This window comes from Ambystoma mexicanum, chromosome 3p, assembly GCF_040938575.1.
Source record: "Ambystoma mexicanum isolate Mex_15411 chromosome 3p, UKY_AmexF1_1, whole genome shotgun sequence".
Taxonomy (NCBI): domain Eukaryota; kingdom Metazoa; phylum Chordata; class Amphibia; order Caudata; family Ambystomatidae; genus Ambystoma; species Ambystoma mexicanum.
This window is the reverse complement of record NC_090925.1, coordinates 888116147-888138270: the sequence shown is the minus strand read 5'-3', so window position 1 is coordinate 888138270 and position 22124 is coordinate 888116147. Positions and strand designations below refer to the sequence as shown.

The following is a 22124-nucleotide window of genomic DNA, read 5'->3' as shown; positions in this document are numbered from 1 at the left end:
TCATCTTCCTGGAGAGGTCGTTCTTTTCGCTACTACTCCTCATTTGGTAGAGGAAGAGGACAGGCTTCTCAAAGAGGCAGAAAAAACTTCCCTCGTGGTGGACGAGGAAGAGGTGCGAAATCAGCCTCAGGAGCGGCATCTTTGCCCTCAGCCACTCCTGCAGCCGCCTCCAAATCTCTGAGACCTTGCTCCACAAGACACCAGTGGGAGGCAGGATCTCTCAACATCTGAAGGAATGGCGAGGCATTACCTCAGATGTTTGGGCACTGGAAACAGTAGCTCAAGGTTTCTGTCTCCCCTTTCTAAAAGGCCTCAGAATCATCCACCGGGAGCCAACTCCGTAAAAATTCCAGACCCGCTCCTGTTGCAGGAAATTTTAACCCTGCTAGAGAAAGGTGCCATAGAACAGGTACCTGTAGCTGAGAGGAACAGGGGTTGGTACTCCCCATACTTTCTCATCCCAAAAAAGGACGGAGATTTGAGACCCATCTTGGACTTAAGAAACTTGAACAAGTTCCTCAGGAAGGACAAGTTCAAGATGGTGACCCTTTCTCAGATCCTTCAGGCTCTACAACTCCAAGACTGGTTGGTATCATTGGACCTTCAGGATGCTTACTTTCATGTGCCAATCCATCCAGGGCACAGAAAGTACCTGAGGTTCGCGATTGGCAATTCTCATTATCAGTTTTGAGTTCTGCCATTCGGGTTGACCTCCGCCCCGAGGGTTTTCACCAAACTGTTGGCGGTTGTGGCAGCAAGTCTCAGGAGAGGAGGTATTCACATATATCCCTACCTGGACGACTGGTTGATCAGAGCAAGTTCTCCAGAACAAGCTCAGGAACATCTTTCGCTCACCTGCCACTTCCTCCACAAACTGGGCTTCTCCCTCAATTTCAAGAAGTCCCACATGATACCAACCCAGAAACTCCAGTTTATCGGAGCAGTCTTGGACACTTCATCTGGAAAAGCCTCGCCTCCCGAAGTGAGAGCTCTCCACATCCAGCAGATGGTAACGAAGTTTCAGAATGCCCAACATCTACCGGCCTTCGATTTTCTCAGGTTGCTCGGCCTCATGGCATCCTGCATTTTCCTAGTACCAGAGGCCAGGTTGAGAATGAGATCCCTTCAATGGGCACTTAGAACTCAGTGGTCCCAGTTCTCAGGGAATATGTTGGATCTTCTGCAAGTCCCGAGCGCAGTTGCTCAGGATCTACTATGGTGGGCTTGCAACGACAACATTCTCAAGGGAGAATCCTTTTGGCAACCATGGCCGGAGATAACAGTAGTGACGGACGCCTCACTCACGGGGTGGGGTGCAACGATCTGACAATCAGCGGTTGTTGGTCTCCATCGGAGTCCAAACTACACATCAACCTATTGGAGCTGAGGGCAATCAGACTAGCGCTGAAGGCCTTTCTGCCCTCTGTACAGGGAAAGAATGTCCTGATAATGACGGACAACACAGTGGCCATGTACTACCTCAACAAGAGAGGAGGAGTAGGGTCACTACCACTGTGCAGAGAGGCAATGCAGCTCTGGTTCTGGGCAATACGAGAAGGAATCTCTCTATCGGCAATTCACCTAGCCGGAGAGCAAAACACGGCGGCAGACGCTCTGAGCAGGCAGAGCACAGTCTCCCACGAGTGGGAGCTAGCTCAGGAAGTCCTTCAAGAGATCTTCGCCCTTTGGGGAACCCCTCAAGTGGATCTGTTCGCCACTGAGATCAATCGGAAGTGCGAGCAGTACTGCTCAAGGGAATTTCCTCAAAGAGGAGATCTGGGAGAAGCATTCGTAGTGGAGTGGAAGTTTCCACTGCTGTACGCGTTACCCCCAGTCCGCGTGATTCCTCAAGTAATCGGGAGGTTGAAAAAGTTCAGGAAAACAATGATACTAATTACCCCGGATTGGGGCAGGAGGACGTGGTACCCGGACCTTCTAGACCTGTCCATCTGCCCTCCAATACGTCTTCCGCAAAGAGAGGATCTTCTCTCACAAGAGGAAGGTCGGGTTCTCCATCCAGAGGTCAAGACACTCAACCTTCACGCATGGTTTCTGAGAGGTTGGGATGCAAGGATTGGGATCTTCCGGATGACGTAATGGAGATCTTGCTTTCGGCTAGAAGGCCAGCAACAAAATCTTTATACCGATGTTGCTGGAACAAGTTCAGTAACTGGTGCAAAGATAAGAATGTGGACCCTTTTCAATGTGGCACCCCAATGGTGCTTTCTTTCCTACTGCATCTAGCCAATCTGGGGCTCCAGATAGGGACAATTAAAGGATACCTTGCTGCGCTGTCTATTTTCAAGCGCACCTCGGAAGAGGTTTCATATTTCAAAATTCCATTGATCATTCAATTCTTAAAGGGGCTTACTAATGTATACCCCCCAGTACCTTTTCATGTCCCAACTTGGAACTTAAATCTAGTACTAAAATTATTGACTTGTATACCTTTTGAGCCTATGCACTCCTGCCCATTGAGGCTCTTAACATTAAAAACTGTACTTCTTGTGGCCTTGTCATCAGCCCTCGGGGTTAGCGAACTTCAGGCTCTCTCATGCAAACCGCCATTTACTACTTTTTATAAGGATAGGATAAAGTAGTCCTTAAAGTTAAACCTTCCTTTTTACCAAAGGTAGTTTCAGACTTCCATTTGTCGCAAAAGATAATATTACCAACCTTTTATCCTCCTCCTCATTTGGGAAAGGAAGAGGAGAGATTGCACAGACTAGATCCCAAGAGGGCTCTTACTTTCTATATCTCAAGAATGGCTAAATTGAGGCAAGATGACCAACTATTTGTGGGTTATACTGGTCAGTAACAAAACAGACCATATCCCGCTGGATCATTTTAGCCATAACTGAATGCTACAGGTTAGCAGGAAAAGACCCATTAGATGGGCTTCGTGCCCATTGTACAAGGGGTATGGCTACTTCTACGGCTCTAAAGAGGGGAGTCCCGGCAGCAGATATTTGTTCAGCTGCTACTTGGAAAACAATACACACTTTTGTAAAACATTACTGTTTGGCTACTGCCTCCTCTAATGAGGGTTTATTTGCCAAGGCAGTTCTGCATTCTGTCCATGAAAACTGAAAACTAATACTCCCACCTCCAAAATTACTACTGCTATGGGAGTCTATCATAAAATGAGGAATACGTCGGAGGACACAATCCATTTGAAGAACAAGTTACTTACCAACTGTAACGTTCTTTCGACTGGATGTTCCTCCCACGTATTCCTCATCGCCCCTCCCATCCTACCCCGCAGTACAGTTTACGTTTTCTTACACTTTCCTCTCACGAAGTGTGCATCAGTCATGGGGCACGCCTGGGTGTTCATCCTATATGTTTTCATCGAAAAAACAGAACTGGAGCAACGGGCGCGGCTCGAGCTACTTATACCATCAGTGACGTCAACACGGTACGGAGACCGTTGAGGGACAATCGACGCCACGACCTCGAGCACAGCGCCCTCCGCCGAGAGAATTTTTTGCCGAAGCAGCGAAGCTGGAGATAACGAGTTATCATAAGATGAGGAATACGTTGGAGGAACATCCAGTCGAAAGAACGTTACAGTTGGTAAGTAACTTGTTCATCCCAGCCAACGGAATTCACGGTTGAGGTCGCCAACAGCACATCACTGCTCTTGCACTTTTCCAGCTTTTTCCCACTAACTCACCCCCGACCCCCTTTTCAGAGTGCCAGGGGACCACTCCGGTGGTGACAGTGTACGGTACAAATATCCTTTAACATGAACATCCCAAATGGGTATATACTGATTTATTGAAAGCGAGAGTGTGTATATTTAAGTGTTACATATTTGCTCCCTTCTAAAGAAGGCTTGTAGAACTGACTATTAATAATCATTTTAATCAAGAAACCTGAGTTAAAGGGTTATTTGGTTACTTGTCAATGTGAAACTCTGTTACAACCCTTCAGCTCACACTGACCCCTCTTGAGATGGACATGGCTGCTCAGTCACTCTACCAACTTGTGTAGTACAGACTTATACCAAATGTTGGGTTAACTATTGCCAAGAGGACAAGGCTGGTGCAGTCTCCCTCAGGGTACTGCATACAATCCTGCCTAACAGTTGTCCCGTTTTTGTGGTGGTAGGCAGGGCTCCAGGCAAACAGCATCCTGGTGGGACATAAAAAAAAAGAAAGCAACAAACAGCTGCCCTTGCGCCTGCTGGGCTTACGCCGCTCCGGGCGCTTTGGTTCCGTTTTTGTGTTAGTAGGCAAAGCTCCAGGCTCACACCATTACATTTATTGAGCGCAGACCTAGCTTCGAGTAGCAACAAAGCCCTTTACAATGATGTGGGTGGGGGAATACAAGGTTGGGGAGCAGAGAAACAAGGGAATGGGAATCTAACAGACGAGGGAGGGTAATTGTCAGCAATGGATCTACAAGCAACAAGGGTCAGAAACAGCGGAGATGAGGGCACCCAGTCTCGGACTTGATTGGATTTTCGATCCTCCAAGTGTCTTCTGTGCTTACCACAAATAGGGTGGCCTCCCAAAATCCTCCCAGAAGCGCTGATTTTTTTTTTTAAATCCATCTTAACAGCAATGGTAAATTGATTGGTATTTTTGCTTTCTTTATCTAGAATTGTTAACAATCCTTTCACCTTTGTTTCCCTGCAGGAGGTTGGAAATTTATATGACATGTTCCACACAAGAAACTGTCTACATCGAAGAGCTTACCAGCATAAGGTTGCCAGCATCATTGAAACAATGTGAGAAATGTGTGTTTGGGCGAATTGGGCTGTTTTTACTCTACAACCTTTAATTTCTGCCTTGACTTTAAATGTTTAATACTGGATTCATTTTTATTGTACAATGTTCTTTAATTGAAATATACTTTGATAGGTTATGAAATTGCTAATAAAAGTAGCAGATATAATAGCTAGTGTGTAACGAACCCTTGTGCTAGTATACATTAGTTTGAAACTGTGCCCCACACCACCCAATCGGTGTGAAGATCTGTAGAGATTGTATGCCTTTTAGGTCTAACTAAAGCTAAACATTTAGAATGGATTGTGTCCTCCCATGAATTCCTCATCTTTGATACTCAAGTCTGCTTGCAGCTTGCTTCAGAATTCTTTTTTCCATTGTATCGGACGCCGAGCAGTGCCGAGTCGTGGCCCTCGAAAGCCTCTTTCCTGTCCTCAGCTGTGACGTCAAAGCTCTTATAAGTAGCATGTGCGGCACCCGTTGTCTAAGTTCCGTTTCCGCTTGCTAGCGGAATTTAACTGCGTTACTTCGAGAAATCGAGATGACACTCAAGACTGGGTTCAAGCTCTGTTCTGATTGTGGACCAGAAATGCTGATATGAGAGAGAGAGAGAGAGAGAGAGAGAGAGAGATTCAAAATTCCCTTCTGTTACCCCCACAAAAAGGAGGTCTTCAGATGACTCGAGGGATGTCTTCCCCGATGAAAAAGCGAGCTAAACGCCAAAAGCGCTTGAGATCTCAACACTCGTCATCCTCCACCCATAAAAACTTGAAGCAACGCCATAATCTTCTTCCTCCTCACCTGACAAAATGGTTACTTTCCTGAGTAAGTCAGTGTTTTCGGATGACTGGAAAAAGTTTAGATTAAAGATGCTGGAGGTGTTTCAAAAAAATGTCCACCTGAGCACATGTTAGGTAGTCCAACTAAGGTCTTAGTAAAGCCATTCAACAGACAGTACAAAACTACATTCTTAGACACTGACAAACTATGCATTGTAAAAATGAACCGTTTGTTTGAATACAAGCAGACCAAGGTAATTCTATGTCTGGTGTCATGAATTTTGCATGGAATATTCTTTTTATTCTTACGTCCCGTCCCATTGCCTCCCTACTGCATGGGTGTCCCTTCCAAGGGATGGGAGATGGAACCTTTTTCAGCAGAAAAAACCTTCTTCCCCTTTAAATTTAGAGGCGCGCAGGGGTGCGGCCCAGGGAACCTGTGCTGCCCTGACTGCACCCTCTGGCGCCACGCCCCAGTCCCCTTTTCTGCATCGACCGGAACGGACCGAATTCACCAGTGCTTCTGGGTTTGGCTTCGGCCATGTAATTCCACGCGCGGATACTTCTTTGTTTTTTTTTGTCTTTTTATCATCCAGGTACTCGTCCTCTGGCGTCCCGCTCCTCCCTGGCACATGTCGACTTCCACAGGGTTCAGCAGGTGTCCATCCTGCAACGGGCGCTTCCCAAATTCAGACCCCCACGCCCTCTGGCTACATTGCCTTGGCCCAGACCACGGTTGGCAAGCTTGTACAGCGTGTGGCTCGCTGTCCTCGAAAGCGCTGAAGAACAGACTAGCCAGGTTATTTATTTATTTATTTTTTACATTTGTATAGCGCGCAGGCAGCCCAGGGGCATTTTGGCGCTGTTACTTGCAGACAGCTTGGTTACATTATGCATAGGTTACATCATTTGGCATTGACATTTAGGTGTAACAGATATTATGCATGGAGGCGTACAAAAGATCAGGTATACATGTGGCGAGTGTAGGTGATAGACGGTAGGGAATCAAGCAAACAGGGTGGTTTTCAAGGTTTTGCGGAAGGTGGTCAGGGAAGGTTCAGCTCGCAGGGCAGTGGGAAGGGCATTCCAGTGTAGAGCCGCAAGGTAGGGGAAGCTAGAACCCCCTGCTCTTGATTTTTTTATCAAGGGTACCGTGAGTAGGTTAGTATAGGGGGTCCTGGTTGGTCTTGCGGATATGGCCGGGTGGATCCTTTGTGCAAGGTAGGCTGGGGCTGCAGAGTGGATACATTTGTGGGTGAGGGTCAAGGTTTTGAAGATGATCCTCTCTTTTATAGGTAGCCAGTGGGAGGCTCTTCTTGCATTAGATATATGTTCTCTTTTGGAGATGCCTTGTGCTGCGCGTAAGGCGTTGTTTTGAGTAACTTGCAGTTTCTCAAGGTTTTTAGTGGAGGTCCCTAGGAAGAGAATATTACAGTAGTCCAACCGAGATCCAGTGATAGCCCTAGCTATGTTTGTGCAGGTGTCGCTGGAGAGGTAGGGTCTAACTGCATTGAGGAGTTTGGCCTGGTAGGCAGCTGAGGAGGCAATGGCATTCACCTGTCTAGTCATGGACAAATTGGAGTCCAGGTAGATGCCTAGGGTTTTCACTGACTCAGATACTGGAATGGTGATAGAGTCAATGGTGAAGTGGGAGAACTGAGCGTCAAGTTTTTTAAGAGTGTCAGGGGAGCCTACAAGTAGGATTTCAGTTTTGTCAGAGTTGAGACAGAGACTGTTGGCGGCCATCCAAGTTTGAATTGCGTTATAGATGGTGTTAAGAGCCTTGGAATCGGTCTCATAGTCACCTGTCAGGGTTACGAGGATCTGCGTGTCGTCCGCGTAATTTGTGTATGAGATCCCCATGGCGTCAAGGATGAGGAAGAGAGGGCGAGTGAATATGTTGTAGAGGGTAGGAGAGAGGCAGGAGCCTTGAGGGACACCACACAGCATAATGGTTGGGGATGCCGTAGCTAGATCAGAGAAGACCTGCATGGTCCTTCCATGTAGGAAGGAGGTGATCCAGGCACTAGCGTGGGCTGAGAAGTTAGCAGTGGAGGTTAGGTGGTGGCATAAGACGTCGTGATCCACGAGGTCAAACGCAGCAGAGAGATCGAGGAGCAGGACAGGTTTGCCCATGTCTCTGGCATCGTCCATCTGGTTTTTTAAATCCAGTAAGGCGGTCTCGGTTCCGTGTTTTGGGCGGAAACCAGATTGTCTCAGGCCTAGGAGTTGGTTCTCTTCGATGAAGTGTTGGACTTGCAGGTAGGCTGCTTTGTCGAGAATTTTAAGAAGGAAGGGGACGGTGGTGATGGGTCTGTAGTTGTTGGGAGAGGTGGGGTCAAGTGTGGTTTTTTTTTTTTATGAGTGGCCTGACCCAGGCTTCCTTAAGGGAGGAGGGTACAATGCCTGTGGTGAAGGATGCGTTTACAAAGGCTGTGATAAATGGGGCGAGGGACTCTGCACAGTCCTTGATAATGGTGGCGGGGCAGGGGTCTCCTTTGCAGTTGGAGGGTTTGATTCCTTTCATTAGGGTGATGATGTCTTTCTCTTGGATGGTTTTGAAGGAGAAGGTGGGGGTGGCCTCTGGAGAGGGGGAGGGGGCGGGAGGGGGGTGGGAAGAGAGAGTCTGGAGTTCAAGATTTTGGCTTGGAGGAGGTCTAGTTTGTTGCGCATGGCAGTTTGGATGCCGTCACACCAGGCTTTGTCTTTAGTGAAGCTCTGGGGTGTAGGGATAGGGGTTTCAAGTTCCCTGAATATGGAGAACATTTCTTTGGTGTTGGAGTTGGCTTCGGAGATTCTAGTTTCAAATGATTTGGCTTTTGCTAGGATGATGGCTTTTTTGTATTCCTTTGAGCGGGTTTTGAAGTCAAGTTTATCTTTGTCATCTTGGGAGGATTGCCAGCGCTTAAGGGCAGCGCGTTTGTTCATCCGGAGTTTAAGTAGGTCTGGGGTGAACCAGGTGTTGGAGTGGCTTGTTGGTTTTGACTTTCGGGGTTTGAGAGGAGCAATGGAGTTGATTGCTGCTGATATAGCCTTATTGGAATTTTGCGCCAGGGTTTCTGGGTTATTGGAGAAGGGAGGTCTGAAGGCAGGACCCTGGAGGAATGGTAGAAGTCTTTCTTTCGTAAGGAGGCGAGCGCTTCTGGTGAGGGCGGGTGGTAGGGGATGGGGGGGTTGGGGTGGGGGGACGTAGGTGGGGATGTTGAAGGTAATGATGTGGTGGTCAGACCACGGGGAGGGGGAGTTGCCAGTGATTGTTAGAGGGCAGTTGTGCTGAGCAATCCAGTCAAGTGTCCTGCCCAATGAGTGGGTGGGGTCTGTGACAGTGTTGGAGAAGCCTAGAGTTTCGAGGGCTGAGTTGAGTGCTTTGGAGGCAGGGTCCTTGGGGTCATTAAGACCAAGGTTGACATCACCGAGGAGGATCGCTTTGGTGGATTTCTTAAGGTTGTCTGTCAGAAGGTGGGTGATAGTGGATTGGAAGTCTCCTGTGGGGCCGGGCGGCCTGTAGACCAGATGGAGTGTAATGGTGCAGTGGTGGGAGGTGGAGAGTTTAAGTTGGAGGTAGTCACTGGTGTTGTTCGTGGTTTTATCGTTTTTTCTGATGTTAATTGAGTCTTTGGCTATGATTGCAACTCCCCCGCCTTTGGTGGGGCGGTCTTGCCTGATGATGGTGTATCCAGGTGGGAGTGCAAGGGAGAGCGCAGGGCCCGAAGCTTCATGCAGCCACGTTTCGGTGACTAGGAGGATGTCTAGGTTGTTTGAGGTGATGAGGTCATGGATGTCTAAGGCATGGGCATTGACGGATCGGGCGTTGATCAGGGCACATTTGAGATGGGGGGGTGAGGGGGGGGTGGAGACTGGTGGGGGGTCAGTAGTGTCCGGGCTCATATGTGAGGGAACAGTGGCAGGTACATCAATACATTCAACTGGTGAGGTAGAAGAATTGGCAATAGTGGGGGTCCCATTTTCAGGGGTCACGGTTTTGTAGACCTCAGATTTGGCCTTAGGGTGTGCGAGAAGTTTAGCTCTAGTTATTGTGTCTGTTGCCCTCGATACAGATCTGATGGCTGTGCTGGATGAAGGGTGGGGGCCATGGAGGGAGTTCATCTGTGGGGAGGTACAAAGGGGTCTGGTGCGCAGGAGCGTACCTGATGTGGATGATGTGGAAGTTGCAATGGGTCTCAGTGGTAGACGAGTATTCCGCATGCTAGTAGATTGTGGGATAGATCTGTGTGGAGCACAGAAGGTGCGGGCGCGTAGCCGATCATGTCTAGGTTGAGTTGTGAGGAGCTGGATGGGAGGGGATGCATGGATCCTCTTACCTCTAGGCTGTGAGAGCAGATCGTTCCTGGCTGATGGCGACGAGCAGCGAAGAGCTGCAAAGAGTACGGGAGGCCTTTTCTCCTGGCCTTCGCTCCTCGGCTGCGCCTCTCGGTCCTCACCCCCTCCATTTAACGCAGGATGGGAGGGGCAGGCAGGCGGCCGCAGCGAATCGGATCTGCTCTTCCAGAAGTCGCCTCCAGAGGACCTCAAGAACTTTGTGAAACATCGAGCCAAGGCCAACGTAAGGCTGCTAGTCTCCATCGCACCCCGCAAAGCCTTTCCAAGGACTCTCCCGCGCGTGAGGGACTGGTCAGGTTCTTATACCAGCACGTGCATTCGAGGTTGCAGCAGCTAGCGGCCTTCGGGCCAAGGGATCCTTGGATCCTCCCGGTGGTAGTGCCGAGGGATGGGCACGTTCTTGTACCGGATTGTCATTGTACCGGCAAGATGGCCGGGGGCTACGCCCTAGCACCGGCAATACGTCTGAGGGGGCGCCTAAAAGTAGCTATACTGACCTGGGGTCGAGGGTGTCGCACCTACCGGATCTAGGCCCGAGGAGCAGGGTATGCCTTGTGATCCACACGCAAGAGTCTTGGAGGAGGCTGGGCCCAGCAAGCCGAGCTACACGTAACAGGCACGTGGCAGGCAGCTCGACAAGATGGCTTCTGCACCAGAAAGAGGCACCCGTCCGTCGCCATTCCAGGAGTTTGGCGAGGGAAGAGTGTCAAAGGAGTGAGGGGGACTGGCGTCAACCAGGTATGTGGCCTACAGCCTATCCCTCTTATGCGCAGGGCAGCTTCCCACTGCGTCCATACGGGCAGGGTATGCAGCAGCTCCCGGCCACCCCGTCATTACCCCCTGCCATCTCTACGGCCAGTGAAGAGGGGTTCTGCGAGAGGTTCCTCGGCCTCATGAAGTCACCTCGGATGGGGGTTATCCTCAATGCTGCCATCAGGCAGGTCCTCCCGAGTATGCTAGTAGCACCACAAGCGCTGGCGCAGCCGCTGCCTCTGACTCCGCAGGCGATTCCGTTCCAGCCTCCTCCTCAGACTCAGGCCATGGTCCCTGTACCCCAGCCTGCGGTCCCATCTACTCCTCTACCTCCGCAGGATCCTCCTGATCCACAGGATACGGATGAGGAGGAGGAGGATCCTGACACACCATCCTCAGCCAGAGCCTTCCACGAACGTATTGCAGTGCTGGCGGAGTACCTGGGCCTACACCAACCCGAGATCAAGCAGCCGGCAGATGGTGTCCTGGCTGAAGTCCTCACGTGACGCCCCTCTGCCAAAACAGGGATTTCACTGCAAACCGAGGTAGTCTCCCTGTCCAAAAAGGGTTGGCTCAAGCCCCACTCGGCCCAGCCGGTCAATCAATGCCTGGACGCCATGTACAGCCAGCTGGAGGGGGATACATTCTTGCTCTCGGCCCATCCTCAGCCACACTCCTTGGTGATCGCTGCAGCATCACTATACTGCAAGCCTCAGTCGTCGTCGGCCTCCTCCTATGCAGCGCTGCTAGGCAAGGAGGAGAAGATCTTGGAGGCGTACGGGAATAAGCTCTATTCCAACGCGTCCATGCATTTTCATCAGGCCAACGCCGATGCCATGCTGACTGCCGCCAACCAAAGGTTCTGGTGGGAAATTGCGGACTTCCTCCCGGAACTCCCGACTCAGAGCCAATCACGTTTTATGGCTGGACTGGCCGAGGCCAAGCTGGTGGCGCATTACCTCATGGAATCCATGTGGCCCTTATTGACACGTCTGGCTGTGCCATCTGTATCTCCAGACATGAGGACAGCCTGGCTCCGGCTTACAAAATTCAACCCAGACGTCCAGGAACGCATATTAGATCTACCGTTCGGAGGGGTGGGGGGGCGCCTCTTCCACTCCTCCACGGACGAAGAGCTGGACAGAAAGAAAAACAGGTCACAAACTGCCATGTCTTTATCCATCCTGACTAGGACCACGCCCTAGTCGTACTCCCAGTCTCAGCAGCGCTCCAACGGGGGCATACGTACAGAGGGTTCATCGGCTTCCAGGAACGGAGATCCAGGCAGCCGGACCGCTCGCTGTCTCAGAACCGGCGCAAGGAACAAAAAGGGTGGGGGTAAGGGGTAAGGACTTTTTCCAGTCCCCCTCCTCCATGACAGCCTCCGAGGGAAAGAAGGCATCACATGCCCCTTCGGATCCACGTGTCTCCAGTGGGGTGCAGGCTTGTTCTCCACACATTTCTGGCGCCAGAATTTCACGGACCCCTGGATCCTCTCCGTAGTATCCATGGGGTACCCTCTCCTCCCTCCCCCAGCCTCTCCTCCCTCCTCCCCTCCACTCCCACAGGTTGTGACAGCAACTCTTTTGGCGGAGATCCAGTCGCTCGTAGAGAGCCAGGCAGTGGAGGAAGTCCCAGCCTCCCAGCGAAGCTTGGCCTTTTACTCTAGGATTTTCACCATTCAGAAGAAGAGCCAGGCGGGCCTGAGTTGTGCTGGACCTTTCCACCCTCAACCTCTCCTTACCCCTTCAAAAGTTCAAGATGGTTACGCCAGCTTTTATAGCTGAGACATTGTACAAGGGAGACGGGATGTGCTCCCTGGATCTGAAGGACGTGTACCTACACGTCCAGGTTTGGCAGCCCCATCGTTCTTTCCTACGGTTCAGGATCATGGGCTACCATTTTCAATACAAGGTCCTTCCTTTTGGCCGCAACTTGGCCCCCAGGGTCTTTACCAGGCTGATGAATACAGTGGCTGCCCTCCTGAGAGCGCAAGGCCTACACATTTACCCATACCTAGCCAACTTGCTTGTCAGGGCTACATCTCCGGAAGCGGTTCACCACTTTTCCCAGGCTCTTATGACACACTGCACGATCTGGGCTTCTCGCTCAATCTCAAGAAGTCGCGGCTGCAGCCTACGCAGGCTCTGACATTCTTGGACCTCATCTGGGACACATGTTCCGAGAAAGTGTTTCTGTCGGAGGACAAGATCTCCGCCATCAAGAGGGCCACCACCCACTTTCTCAGCAGAGAGGTGACCTCGGCATGGTGGTACCAGCATCTCCTGGGTCTCTTGGCCAGCAGTCCTACTAGCCTTTCCAGACACAAGATTGAGGATGAGGAGTATTCAGCTGCACTTCGCGGCCTCATGGAATCGGGAGCAGGGCTCTAATCCGAGATGATCAATGTTCCTCCATCTCTCCACCTGGACCGAACATGGTGGTCCAGGGATGGCAACCTCTGGACAGGCAAGCCATTTCGGCCGCCCACCCCGCAGGCCACCACCATCACAGACTCCTTGCTCGAGGGCTGTGGAGCCACCCTAGACCATCTGTCGGTCCAATGCGACAGGAGTAGGAATACCACATCAATTGGTTAGAGCTGTATGCCATCTGGCTAGCGCTCGGAGCATTCCTACCACTTCTCAGGTGCAAGGTTGTCCTCATTCAGACGGACAACTCGACCAGCATGTATTACATCAACAGGCAGGGAGGCACCAGGGTCCAATCAGCATGTGGGAGTGGGCCCTGGAAAACATCTACCTCACGGCAGTCCATCACCTGGGGGAATCCAACCTGGAGGCTGACAGGCTCAGCAGGTTGGAAGCAGACAATTACGAGTGGCAGCTAAAGGACCTCGTTATTCAGGAGATCTTCAACAGCTGGGGTCCTCCCCAGGTGGATCTCTTTGCCACCTGGCACAACAAGAAGTGCCCTCAGTTCACCTCCTGGCAGGGACAGGGCCCTGAGCTCCCTGGGTGAGGCATTTCAGCTTCAGTGGAATGGCATGACGGCTTAGGCCTTCCCTCCCACTCTGCTGATTCAGAGAGTGATTTGCAAGATCAAGGAGTCTCGCCAGCTTAACATCATTCTAATAACTCCATGGTGGCCGGCCAGGCCATGGTTTTTGAGCTGCTCAGCCCCTCGGAGATGCCTCCGATTCACCTCCTGACGGGCCCAGCACATCTTCTGGCGCAGCAGGAGGGCAGGGTCATCCACCCCGCACCACAGAAACTAGCCTTCACAGCAGTTAACGCTGCAGCACCTCGGCCTCTCCCAGGCTAATCTGGAAAACATACAGGGCGCAAGGAGCAAGGCTACCAGGGCCCAGTATAAAAGTAAATGGACATGGTTCGGCCACTGGGCAGACTCCAAAGAAATCTACCCCTGGCGTGTACTTTGGACGACGTGATCTTCTCCTCCTCCAATCCTATCGTAAAGAAACATTTGACGGGGCTCGCAAGGCTCTACCCGCCTGTCTAGAGGCCGCACCCAGTGTGGGACCTCAAAATAGTCTTGGGTGCCCTGGCGCACAGACCGTTTGAGCCAATGGCATCCGCGGACATCAGGCTGGTCACCATCAAGATGGCCTTACTGGTCTGCTTCAACTCAAGTTCGTAATCCAGGCGCTGGTCGCCTCTGAGCCATATACTACCTTTCACAGGGACAAAGTAGTCCTGCGGGGACACACAGCATTTATGCCCAAGGTCCCGTCTACTTTCCACTTGAACGATGAAATAGTCCTTCCTACGTTTTTTCCCGATCCCAATGATGAAGCACAGAGAGTGCTGCACTGCCTGGATGTCGGGCGTGTCCTGAAATTTTACTTGAACAGGACCAAAGGCTTCCGCAAATCGGAGGCCCGGTTTGTCACTTTTGGAGGCTCAAGACCGGCTATCGGGCCCCCAAGGCTTCCATATCCCGCTGGATGGTCGCGGCCATCAAGGAAGCATACGAGGGCCACCACAAGCCGCTTCCGACCAACATGCACGCCAATGCAGTCAGGGCCAAGGCAACGGCCAAAGCATCCCAGCGAACGACGCAACCCTCTTGGCTAGTTATAACTGCCACAAGTGGGAAGAAATATCTGCTTTACTTTCATCTACCCCAGAGCCACTCAGGTGGCAGCAGAGGGAACGTCTGTACCTAGCTGTCTCCTTAAATCAAATTTTTATGCAGCGTACATTGCCGAAAGAGTCATTGCAGAAGGGACCGTTATTAAAAGGCATGCATGGCTGCGCCAGTCGGGCATTAGGCCGGAAACGTAGGCCACTCTAATAAACATGCCAGTGGAACCTAACGTGCTCTTTGGTAAGGCTGTTGAAGAGGTACTTAAAACAGCAAAGGACGAGTATGACACTCTAAAAATCTTTAGGTCAACTCACTAACAAGCCTTCTGGACAAAGAGGGAACAGTAATTTTCGCCGTTTTCGAGGTGAAAATTCTCGACGAGGATCCAGCTACAATCAGGGCCAAAGTTCCTCATGGAGAAATAATCAAGGCCAATCCTTCCAAGGCTATCCCAGAGGACAACACAGAGGTCGTGGTCGGGGCAGAGGCCCTGCTTGAGGTTTGAGGTGGCACACCACCTCAGAGCAAGTGATATTCCGCTCCAGGTGCCCTCCCATGCTTCTCCAGTAGGAAGACGCATTTCCAACTTCACCCACGCATGGGAGGGAATCACCTCAGACAGATGGGTGCTGTCCACAGTAGCAGGGGGCTACTGTATAGAACTACTTAAACGTCCCCGCAACCACCCCCCACGACAAAGTCCACGCAGAAGAACATCAGCGGATCCTTCTAGAAGAAATGGCCACACTTGTATTAAAGGATGCCATCGAAGTGGTCCCGGCCAACCAGGTAAACGGGGGTATTTATTCAACTTACTTCCTTGTGCCAAAGAAAGATCTAACAATGCGCCCAGTATTAGATTTGCACCCTGCAAACAAGTATATCAAGCCACAAAAGTTCTGCATGACTAGGCTACAAGAAGTAATCCCTCTACTAAAAAAGGGGAATTACATGGCAACACTGATATGAAAGATGCCTATTTTCATATTTCAATGTTCCCAATGCACAGAAGATTCTTGCGTTTCAAGATAGCGAACAAACTACCAATTCAAAGTGCTGACCTTTGGAATAGCCTTGGCTCCAAGGGTATTCACAAAAGTACTGGCGGTGGAGGCAGCGCACCTGCGCAGGGAGGCAATCCCAATGTACCCTTATCTGGACGACTGGCTCATAACGGGGGAATCGCCTCTGATTTGCAGACAAAACATTCAAAGAACAATCAACCTCCTCTTTCAATTGGGCTTCTCCATCAACGGGAAATAGTCAAGCCTAGTGCCAAGCATTTCAAAACAGTTCCTAGGAGCTGTCCTAAACACAGAGGAAGGATTGGTCTTTCCTTCAGAGGAAAGAGTAAAAAATGTGTTACTGCAAATACCACATTAACAGGCTGGCCGCCAGATAAGGGTGCGCAAAGCGATGTGTTTAATAGGCATGATGGTATCTTGCATTTACCTGGTTCCTCACGCGCGCCTGCATATGCGTCCCATACAGGAGTGTTGGCGAAACGGTGGTCTCAGGCAAGTGGTCAGTGGGACGATCTAGTGGTCGTTTCGCCAACAAAATCTTCGCTGGTGGACAAGAGAAAACTTAACGAAAGGAAAACCTTTCTACGACCCAGAGGTACAGGCAGTTGTCACAACGGACGCTTCACTAGTAGGGTTGGGGGCTCACTGCCTTCACCACACAGATCAGGGTCTGTGGTCTCACACTGCAGCTCAGCACCACATCAATCTGCTGGAACTTCTGGCAGTATTCAAAGCCCTTCAGGCATTTGAACCCCATTTAACAAACCTGTCTGTGCGGATCCTAACGGACAGCACTACAGCAATGCTTTATATCAACAAACAACACGTTCTCCAAATCTGTCCAGACTTGCACTAAAAAATCTGGAGATGGGCACTCAGACAGAAAATGTTCCTGTCATCACAACATGTTCCAGGGGAACTCGACGCTCTAGCAGACTCGTTGAGCAGAGATCCCCCTACTAGAGATACACGAGCAGAGTCTACACAAAGGAGTCGTTGAACACCTCTTCTCTCAATGGGGTTTCCCCAACTATAGACCTATTCACCACAAGCAAAAAACGTCAATGCCCAGACTTGGCATCCAGGTTCCCTCAGCCAGGCTCCAAGGGGAACGCCCGACGGATGAGCTGGTCAGGGAAATTTGCTTAGGCTTTTCCCCCAACTCCTGTAATGAGGAAGGTGGTGAACAAGTTACACAAGGAACCAATGACGCTTATCCTAGTTGCTCCTATGTGGGCAAGACAACCATGGTATCCACATCTGCGCAAACTGGTGATGTGCGATCTCATCAAACTCCCGTGCCAGTACAACCTACTCACCCCGCACAAAGGACTAACAGTGCACCCACAGCCACACTCAATGAACTTGGCAGCATGGCTCCTGAGGTCATAGAGTTCGGGCATCTCAATTTACCTCAGAGATGCATGGATAGCTTGAAAGAAAAGTTACTTTGACACATCGAGAAGATTTGTAATTTGGTGCTAGACTAAGCAGATCAATCCCATAGAATGCACTCCATCCAACATTCTAACTTATATGCTCCACTTATTAGATGTGGGGTTAGTGTTTAACTCCCTAAAAGTCCACCTGGCGGCTTTGTCAGCCTACACCACTTTCAATAATAAGGTCTCATGGTGGAAAGTACCGGTCATCAAAGCATTTATGGAAGGGGTAAAGGGACTCCACCCTCCAATTTCTAACCCACCGCCAGGTTGGGACCTCAATGTGGTACTCGCTAAGCTCATGGGACCCCCTTTCGAGCCTATGCACAAGTCTAGTCTCGAACACCTGACTTATAAGACTGCCTTCTTAGTGGCCATCAGTTCCATAAGAAGGGTTAGTGAAATCCAAGCACTGTCTGTGCAGGATCCTTTCTTTGTTGTACATAAGGACAAGCTGGTTTTACGTACTCACCCTAGGTTCTCACCTAAATTAAAATTAATCTCCAAATTTCATGTAAACCAGTCAATTGAGCAACCGGCTTTCTTCCAGGAGCCCAAAAGCTCTGCTGAGGTAAAACTCCACACATTTGATGTGAGAAGAGCGGTCCTCTACTACGTAGACAAGACCAGACCGCTAAGAAAAACAGATCAATTGTTTGTCTCCATAGCGCCAGGCAGAGAAGGTGCTCACATCTCTAAGAATGCTATCTCTAGGTGGATAGTCAGATGTATCCAACTGTGCTATTCCCTATCAGATAGAACACTGCTTTTTACGCCCTGGGCTCACTCCACGAGAGATATTGAGGACACTCTGGCATTCATTGCGAATGTTGCCTTAGACAGTATTTGCAAGGCAGCTACATGGAGCTCTGTTCATACTTTCACTCAGCAATACTGCATTGAGACCCATTCCAAGACAGATACACAAGTGGGTCAAGCGGTTCTAAGACATTTATTCGCTCATGAACCTTCTCACAACCCACCTCCTTCTTTCACTGCTCGCTAGTCTATGCACAGCATGTGATCTAAGCAGATTTCACAATCCTCAGAAGGGATACATTACTCACCGTAATCGTATTTCGATGGGATTGGGTCCTCCGACGTATTCCATATATATGACAGTAATCACCACAGCTGTGCTGCTTCGGAAAATCTTTCTGCGTCCTGCCTCGATGACGTCGATATGCTGTCCTCGAGGGCCTCCGTCGAGCCGATGTTATAAGTAGGACGCACAACGCCCGTAGCCTCAGTTCGGTTTTTTCCGTGAACGTGTTCGCTTCGGAGATCTCGGCGCTCCTCAGTTCTACTGAATCCTGTTCTTTCGGTTCTTCAAACCTGTTTCTTCCTTGCAATATTGTATGATGTCTTCGGCTTCTTCCACCCCGCGGTCCGGTTTTAAGAAGTGTCGGGTGCCTCGGGAAGGACCACGATACGGATGACTGTGTCGACTGCCAATCGCTTACATCGAAGGCCTTGCGGGAGCGTAAGAAGAAGCTGTCGGTTGGTAAGGTGGCCAAGCCCCGGAAGTTGCGTTGCACTGGTCTTTCGACGGATGATTCGAGGGGCGACTCTCCGCATCGTCGTCGTGAGTCCGGGGGTTCTCGGTCTGGGAGTTGGTCCTGCCATTCCTCTGCCTCGTCGAGGCACTCCAGGAAGCGCCGTCACAGGTCACCTTCCTCGTCCGAGGACTCCGCCTGTCGGTGGGTTGCTTGTCCCAACAAGCATTCCACTCCAGAGGAATGGGATTCCTTCCGAAAGGAAATGTTGGCGATTTTCCAATCGCAGGGCTGTGGTCCGTCTGCGCCGGTGAAAGACACCGGCCGTGACCGTTCTAGAGACGCTGCTCGTACGCCTTGAGGCTTGAGCGGTCGTCGCGACCACCGGGCGCCTTTGAGGTCCCGGTCGGACAAGGATGGTCGCTCTAGACCTGCCCGTTCCAGGTCCTGGTCCTCGACGCCCTCGAGACCGCGAGAACCTGTGAAGTCTTTGAAGAAGACATCGACGCCTGCGGCGCCGAGGTCATCGATGGACTCTCTCGAGGCTCTGCCTCTGAGGAAGTCGTCGGCGCCCAGGATGTTGAGACACGCTTGGGGCTCCACCCTCGAGGCCTGTGTCGAAGCTGTCGAGGACGCCCTCGACACCTTTTTCGAGGCGGCGTTGTCGGGGGTACCTTGTGGCATGGTGGAACACCCAGAAAGGCTCTGGTCAAGGCTAAACATGTCTTTGTTCCTTTTTCTGTACCCTCCTTTCAGCCTCTGGATTATATTTCTGAGGTGGATGAGGGGTCTGAGGAAGGTGAGGTTCCTGATGACCTCTTTTCTGGTCATAGCCAACTTGAGGACCTGCGTCAGTCATTGCACAACGCCAGTGATCTAGACACCTCTCCGGAGGTGCAGTTTGGTAGGCCTGAGCCTGGCACGCATGCCGCGTCCTCATACCTGCGCCTGATGTCGAGGGTTACGGATTACCTGGGGTGGTCGCCCCCCCCCCCCCTGGGGATTTTCAGCAGGATGACCTGACTGATATCCTCGACCAAGGTCCACCAACTGGCCCGGTGCTGCCATTCGATATGGCCTTGCAGAGAAGGGTGGCTGCGGCTTGGACTTCTCCGGAGAGTTTCCCGGCAGTGAGCAAGTCCTTGCCGAAGAAATATCGCCCAGCCAGTGGCGACCCCTGCTATTTGACCACGCCTCCCACTCCGGAGAGTTTGGTGGTGCAGGTGGCTACGGCCCCCCGCAAAGCAGGCGTCGTACCCTACCATCCCTCCTGATAGGGACGAAAAACGTTTTGACGGCTGGGCGAAGATGTCTTCTTCTGGGGGTATGGCACTTCAGGCTGCCAACTCCGTTTGTGCCTTGTCTCGTTTCACGCACAATCTGTGGAATTTAGCGGCTGATCGTATTCCCGAAGGGGAGGAACGGGATAGTTTTCTTGCTATCGTGCAGGATGGCAAGGATGTCGTGTGTGAATTCGTTCAGTCTGGTCTGGACATGGTTGATTTGCGTCAGCCGGTCCATGGCGGCGAGCACCGTAATACGCAGGTTTGCGTGGTTGAGGAAGTCGGGGTTTGGTCCTGATGTGCAAGCCCGGCTTGTCAACATGCCCTTTGATGGTGTACATCTTTTTTGCAGCAAGGTTGACGAGAGCCTTGAGAGGTTGCAGACCTCCAAAGCTGCAGCGAAGTTGTTGGGCGCTGCAGTTCGCCAACCTCCGCCTTTTCGTCCTAGGGGACAGCAATGGAGGGGAGGTTCCTTTCGGTATTACTCATCCTTTAGTAAATCGAGAGGAGCTGCAAGTCAAAGGGGCCACCGTAGGAGTGCCAGAGGTGGAAAACAGGGTACTCTAGGTGCCAAGGCTGCTTGGGCAGTTGCCTCTTTGCCCTCAGGCACTGCCGTAGCCGCTTCAGCTCAGTCATGAGGCCATGTCCCATGGTTCGCCCGTTTGGGGAAGGCTGGCGCAGCATCTTGTAGAGTGGCGTGTCATTACTTCAGATGTGTGGGTTCTGGAGATCGGAGCCCACGGCTACTGTCTTCCTTTCCGGCAGAGGCCTCATGACAATCCACCAGGGAATCTCTCTTTGAAGAGCCCGGATCCGCTCCTTGCGCAGGAAATACAATCCCTGCTGGAGAAAGGGGCCATAGAACTGCTGCCTGTAGCGGAGAGGAACAAGGGATGCTAGTCCCCTTATTTTTTGATTTCGAAGAAAGACAGGGGATTGAGACCATCATGGTCTTGCACGGTTTGAACAAGCTCCTCAGGAAGGACAAGTTCAAGATGGTTACTCCTTTATCAAGTCCTCCAGGCCCTTCAACTTCAGGACTGGTTGGTGTCTCTAGACCTCAAGGACGCTTATTTTTATGTGCCGATCCATCCCACGCACAAGAATTACCTGAGGTTCGCGATTGGCGACTTGCGCTTTCAGTTTCGGGTCCTGCCGTTCGGATTGACCTCCGCCCCGAGGGTCTTCACCAAGCTCATGGTTGTGGTGGCAGCGTATCTCGGGAAAGGGGAGGGGGAAAACGTCTACCCCTATGTGGACGATTGGTTGATCAGGGCGTGCTCTGCCGAGCGAGTCCCGGATCATCTGTCCGTCACCTGCCACTCCATTCACAAGCTGGGCTTCTCCCTCAACTTAAAGAAGTCCCGCTTGACGCCAACTCAGCGGCTCCAGTGCATCGGAGCAGTGCTCGACACGTCCCTGGGGCAGTGTTTTCCTCCCCAGGTGAGGGCTCATCACATTCAGCAGATGATGCACAAGTTTCAACTTGCCCAGAGTCTCCCAGCGTTTGAGTTCTTGAGGTTGCTCGGCCTCATGGCATCCTGCATTCTTCTGGTGCCAGAGGCCAGGTTGCGGATGCGATCTCTGCAATGGGCTCTCAAGATGCAGTGGTCGCAGTCCCCTGGCAGGATGTCGGACCCTGTTCAGGTGCCGCCTCGGTCACCCAGGACCTTCTGTGGTGTGCCGTCAAAGGCAATCTGATGAAAGGGAGCTCCATTTTGGCTACCCTGGCCGGAGGCGACGATCGTGACGGACACATCCCTCACGGGATGGGGAGCTCATGCCAACAAGTTGACAGTCAGCGGTCGTTGCTCTCCGGAGTCCAGACTCCATATCAATCTGTTGGAGCTGAGGGCCGTCAGTCTTGCCCTGAAGGCTTTTCTGACGACTGTGCGAGGGAAGAATGTCCTGATTCTGGCAGACAACATAGTGGCCATGCACTACCTCAACAAAAAGGGGGGGCAGGGTCACTTCCTCTGTGCAGGGAGGCGATGCAGCTCTGGTTCTGGGCCATCCAGTAGGAAATTTCGATCTCGGCAGTTCATCTGGCCGGAGACGAAAACGAGACCGCGGACGCTCTGAGCAGGCAGAGTGCAATCTCTCACGTTTGGGAGTTGGCTCAGGAGATTCTCCTAGAGATCTTCGCCCTTTGGGAGACCCCTCAAGTGGATCTCTTCGCCTCCAGTGTCAACCGGAAGTGC

General features: G+C 51.4%; 1 protein-coding gene across 1 annotated transcript in view; it reads left to right on the top strand.

Annotated features, from left to right (window-relative positions):
* The window catches only part of SAMHD1 (SAM and HD domain containing deoxynucleoside triphosphate triphosphohydrolase 1), a 697568-nt gene that overhangs the window by 407313 nt on the left and 268131 nt on the right, over positions 1 to 22124 (top strand). The window contains exon 10 of the mRNA XM_069652117.1: positions 4644 to 4735. Within this exon, the coding sequence (XP_069508218.1) occupies positions 4644 to 4735 (92 nt within the window). The remainder of the gene's footprint in view (positions 1 to 4643; positions 4736 to 22124) is intronic.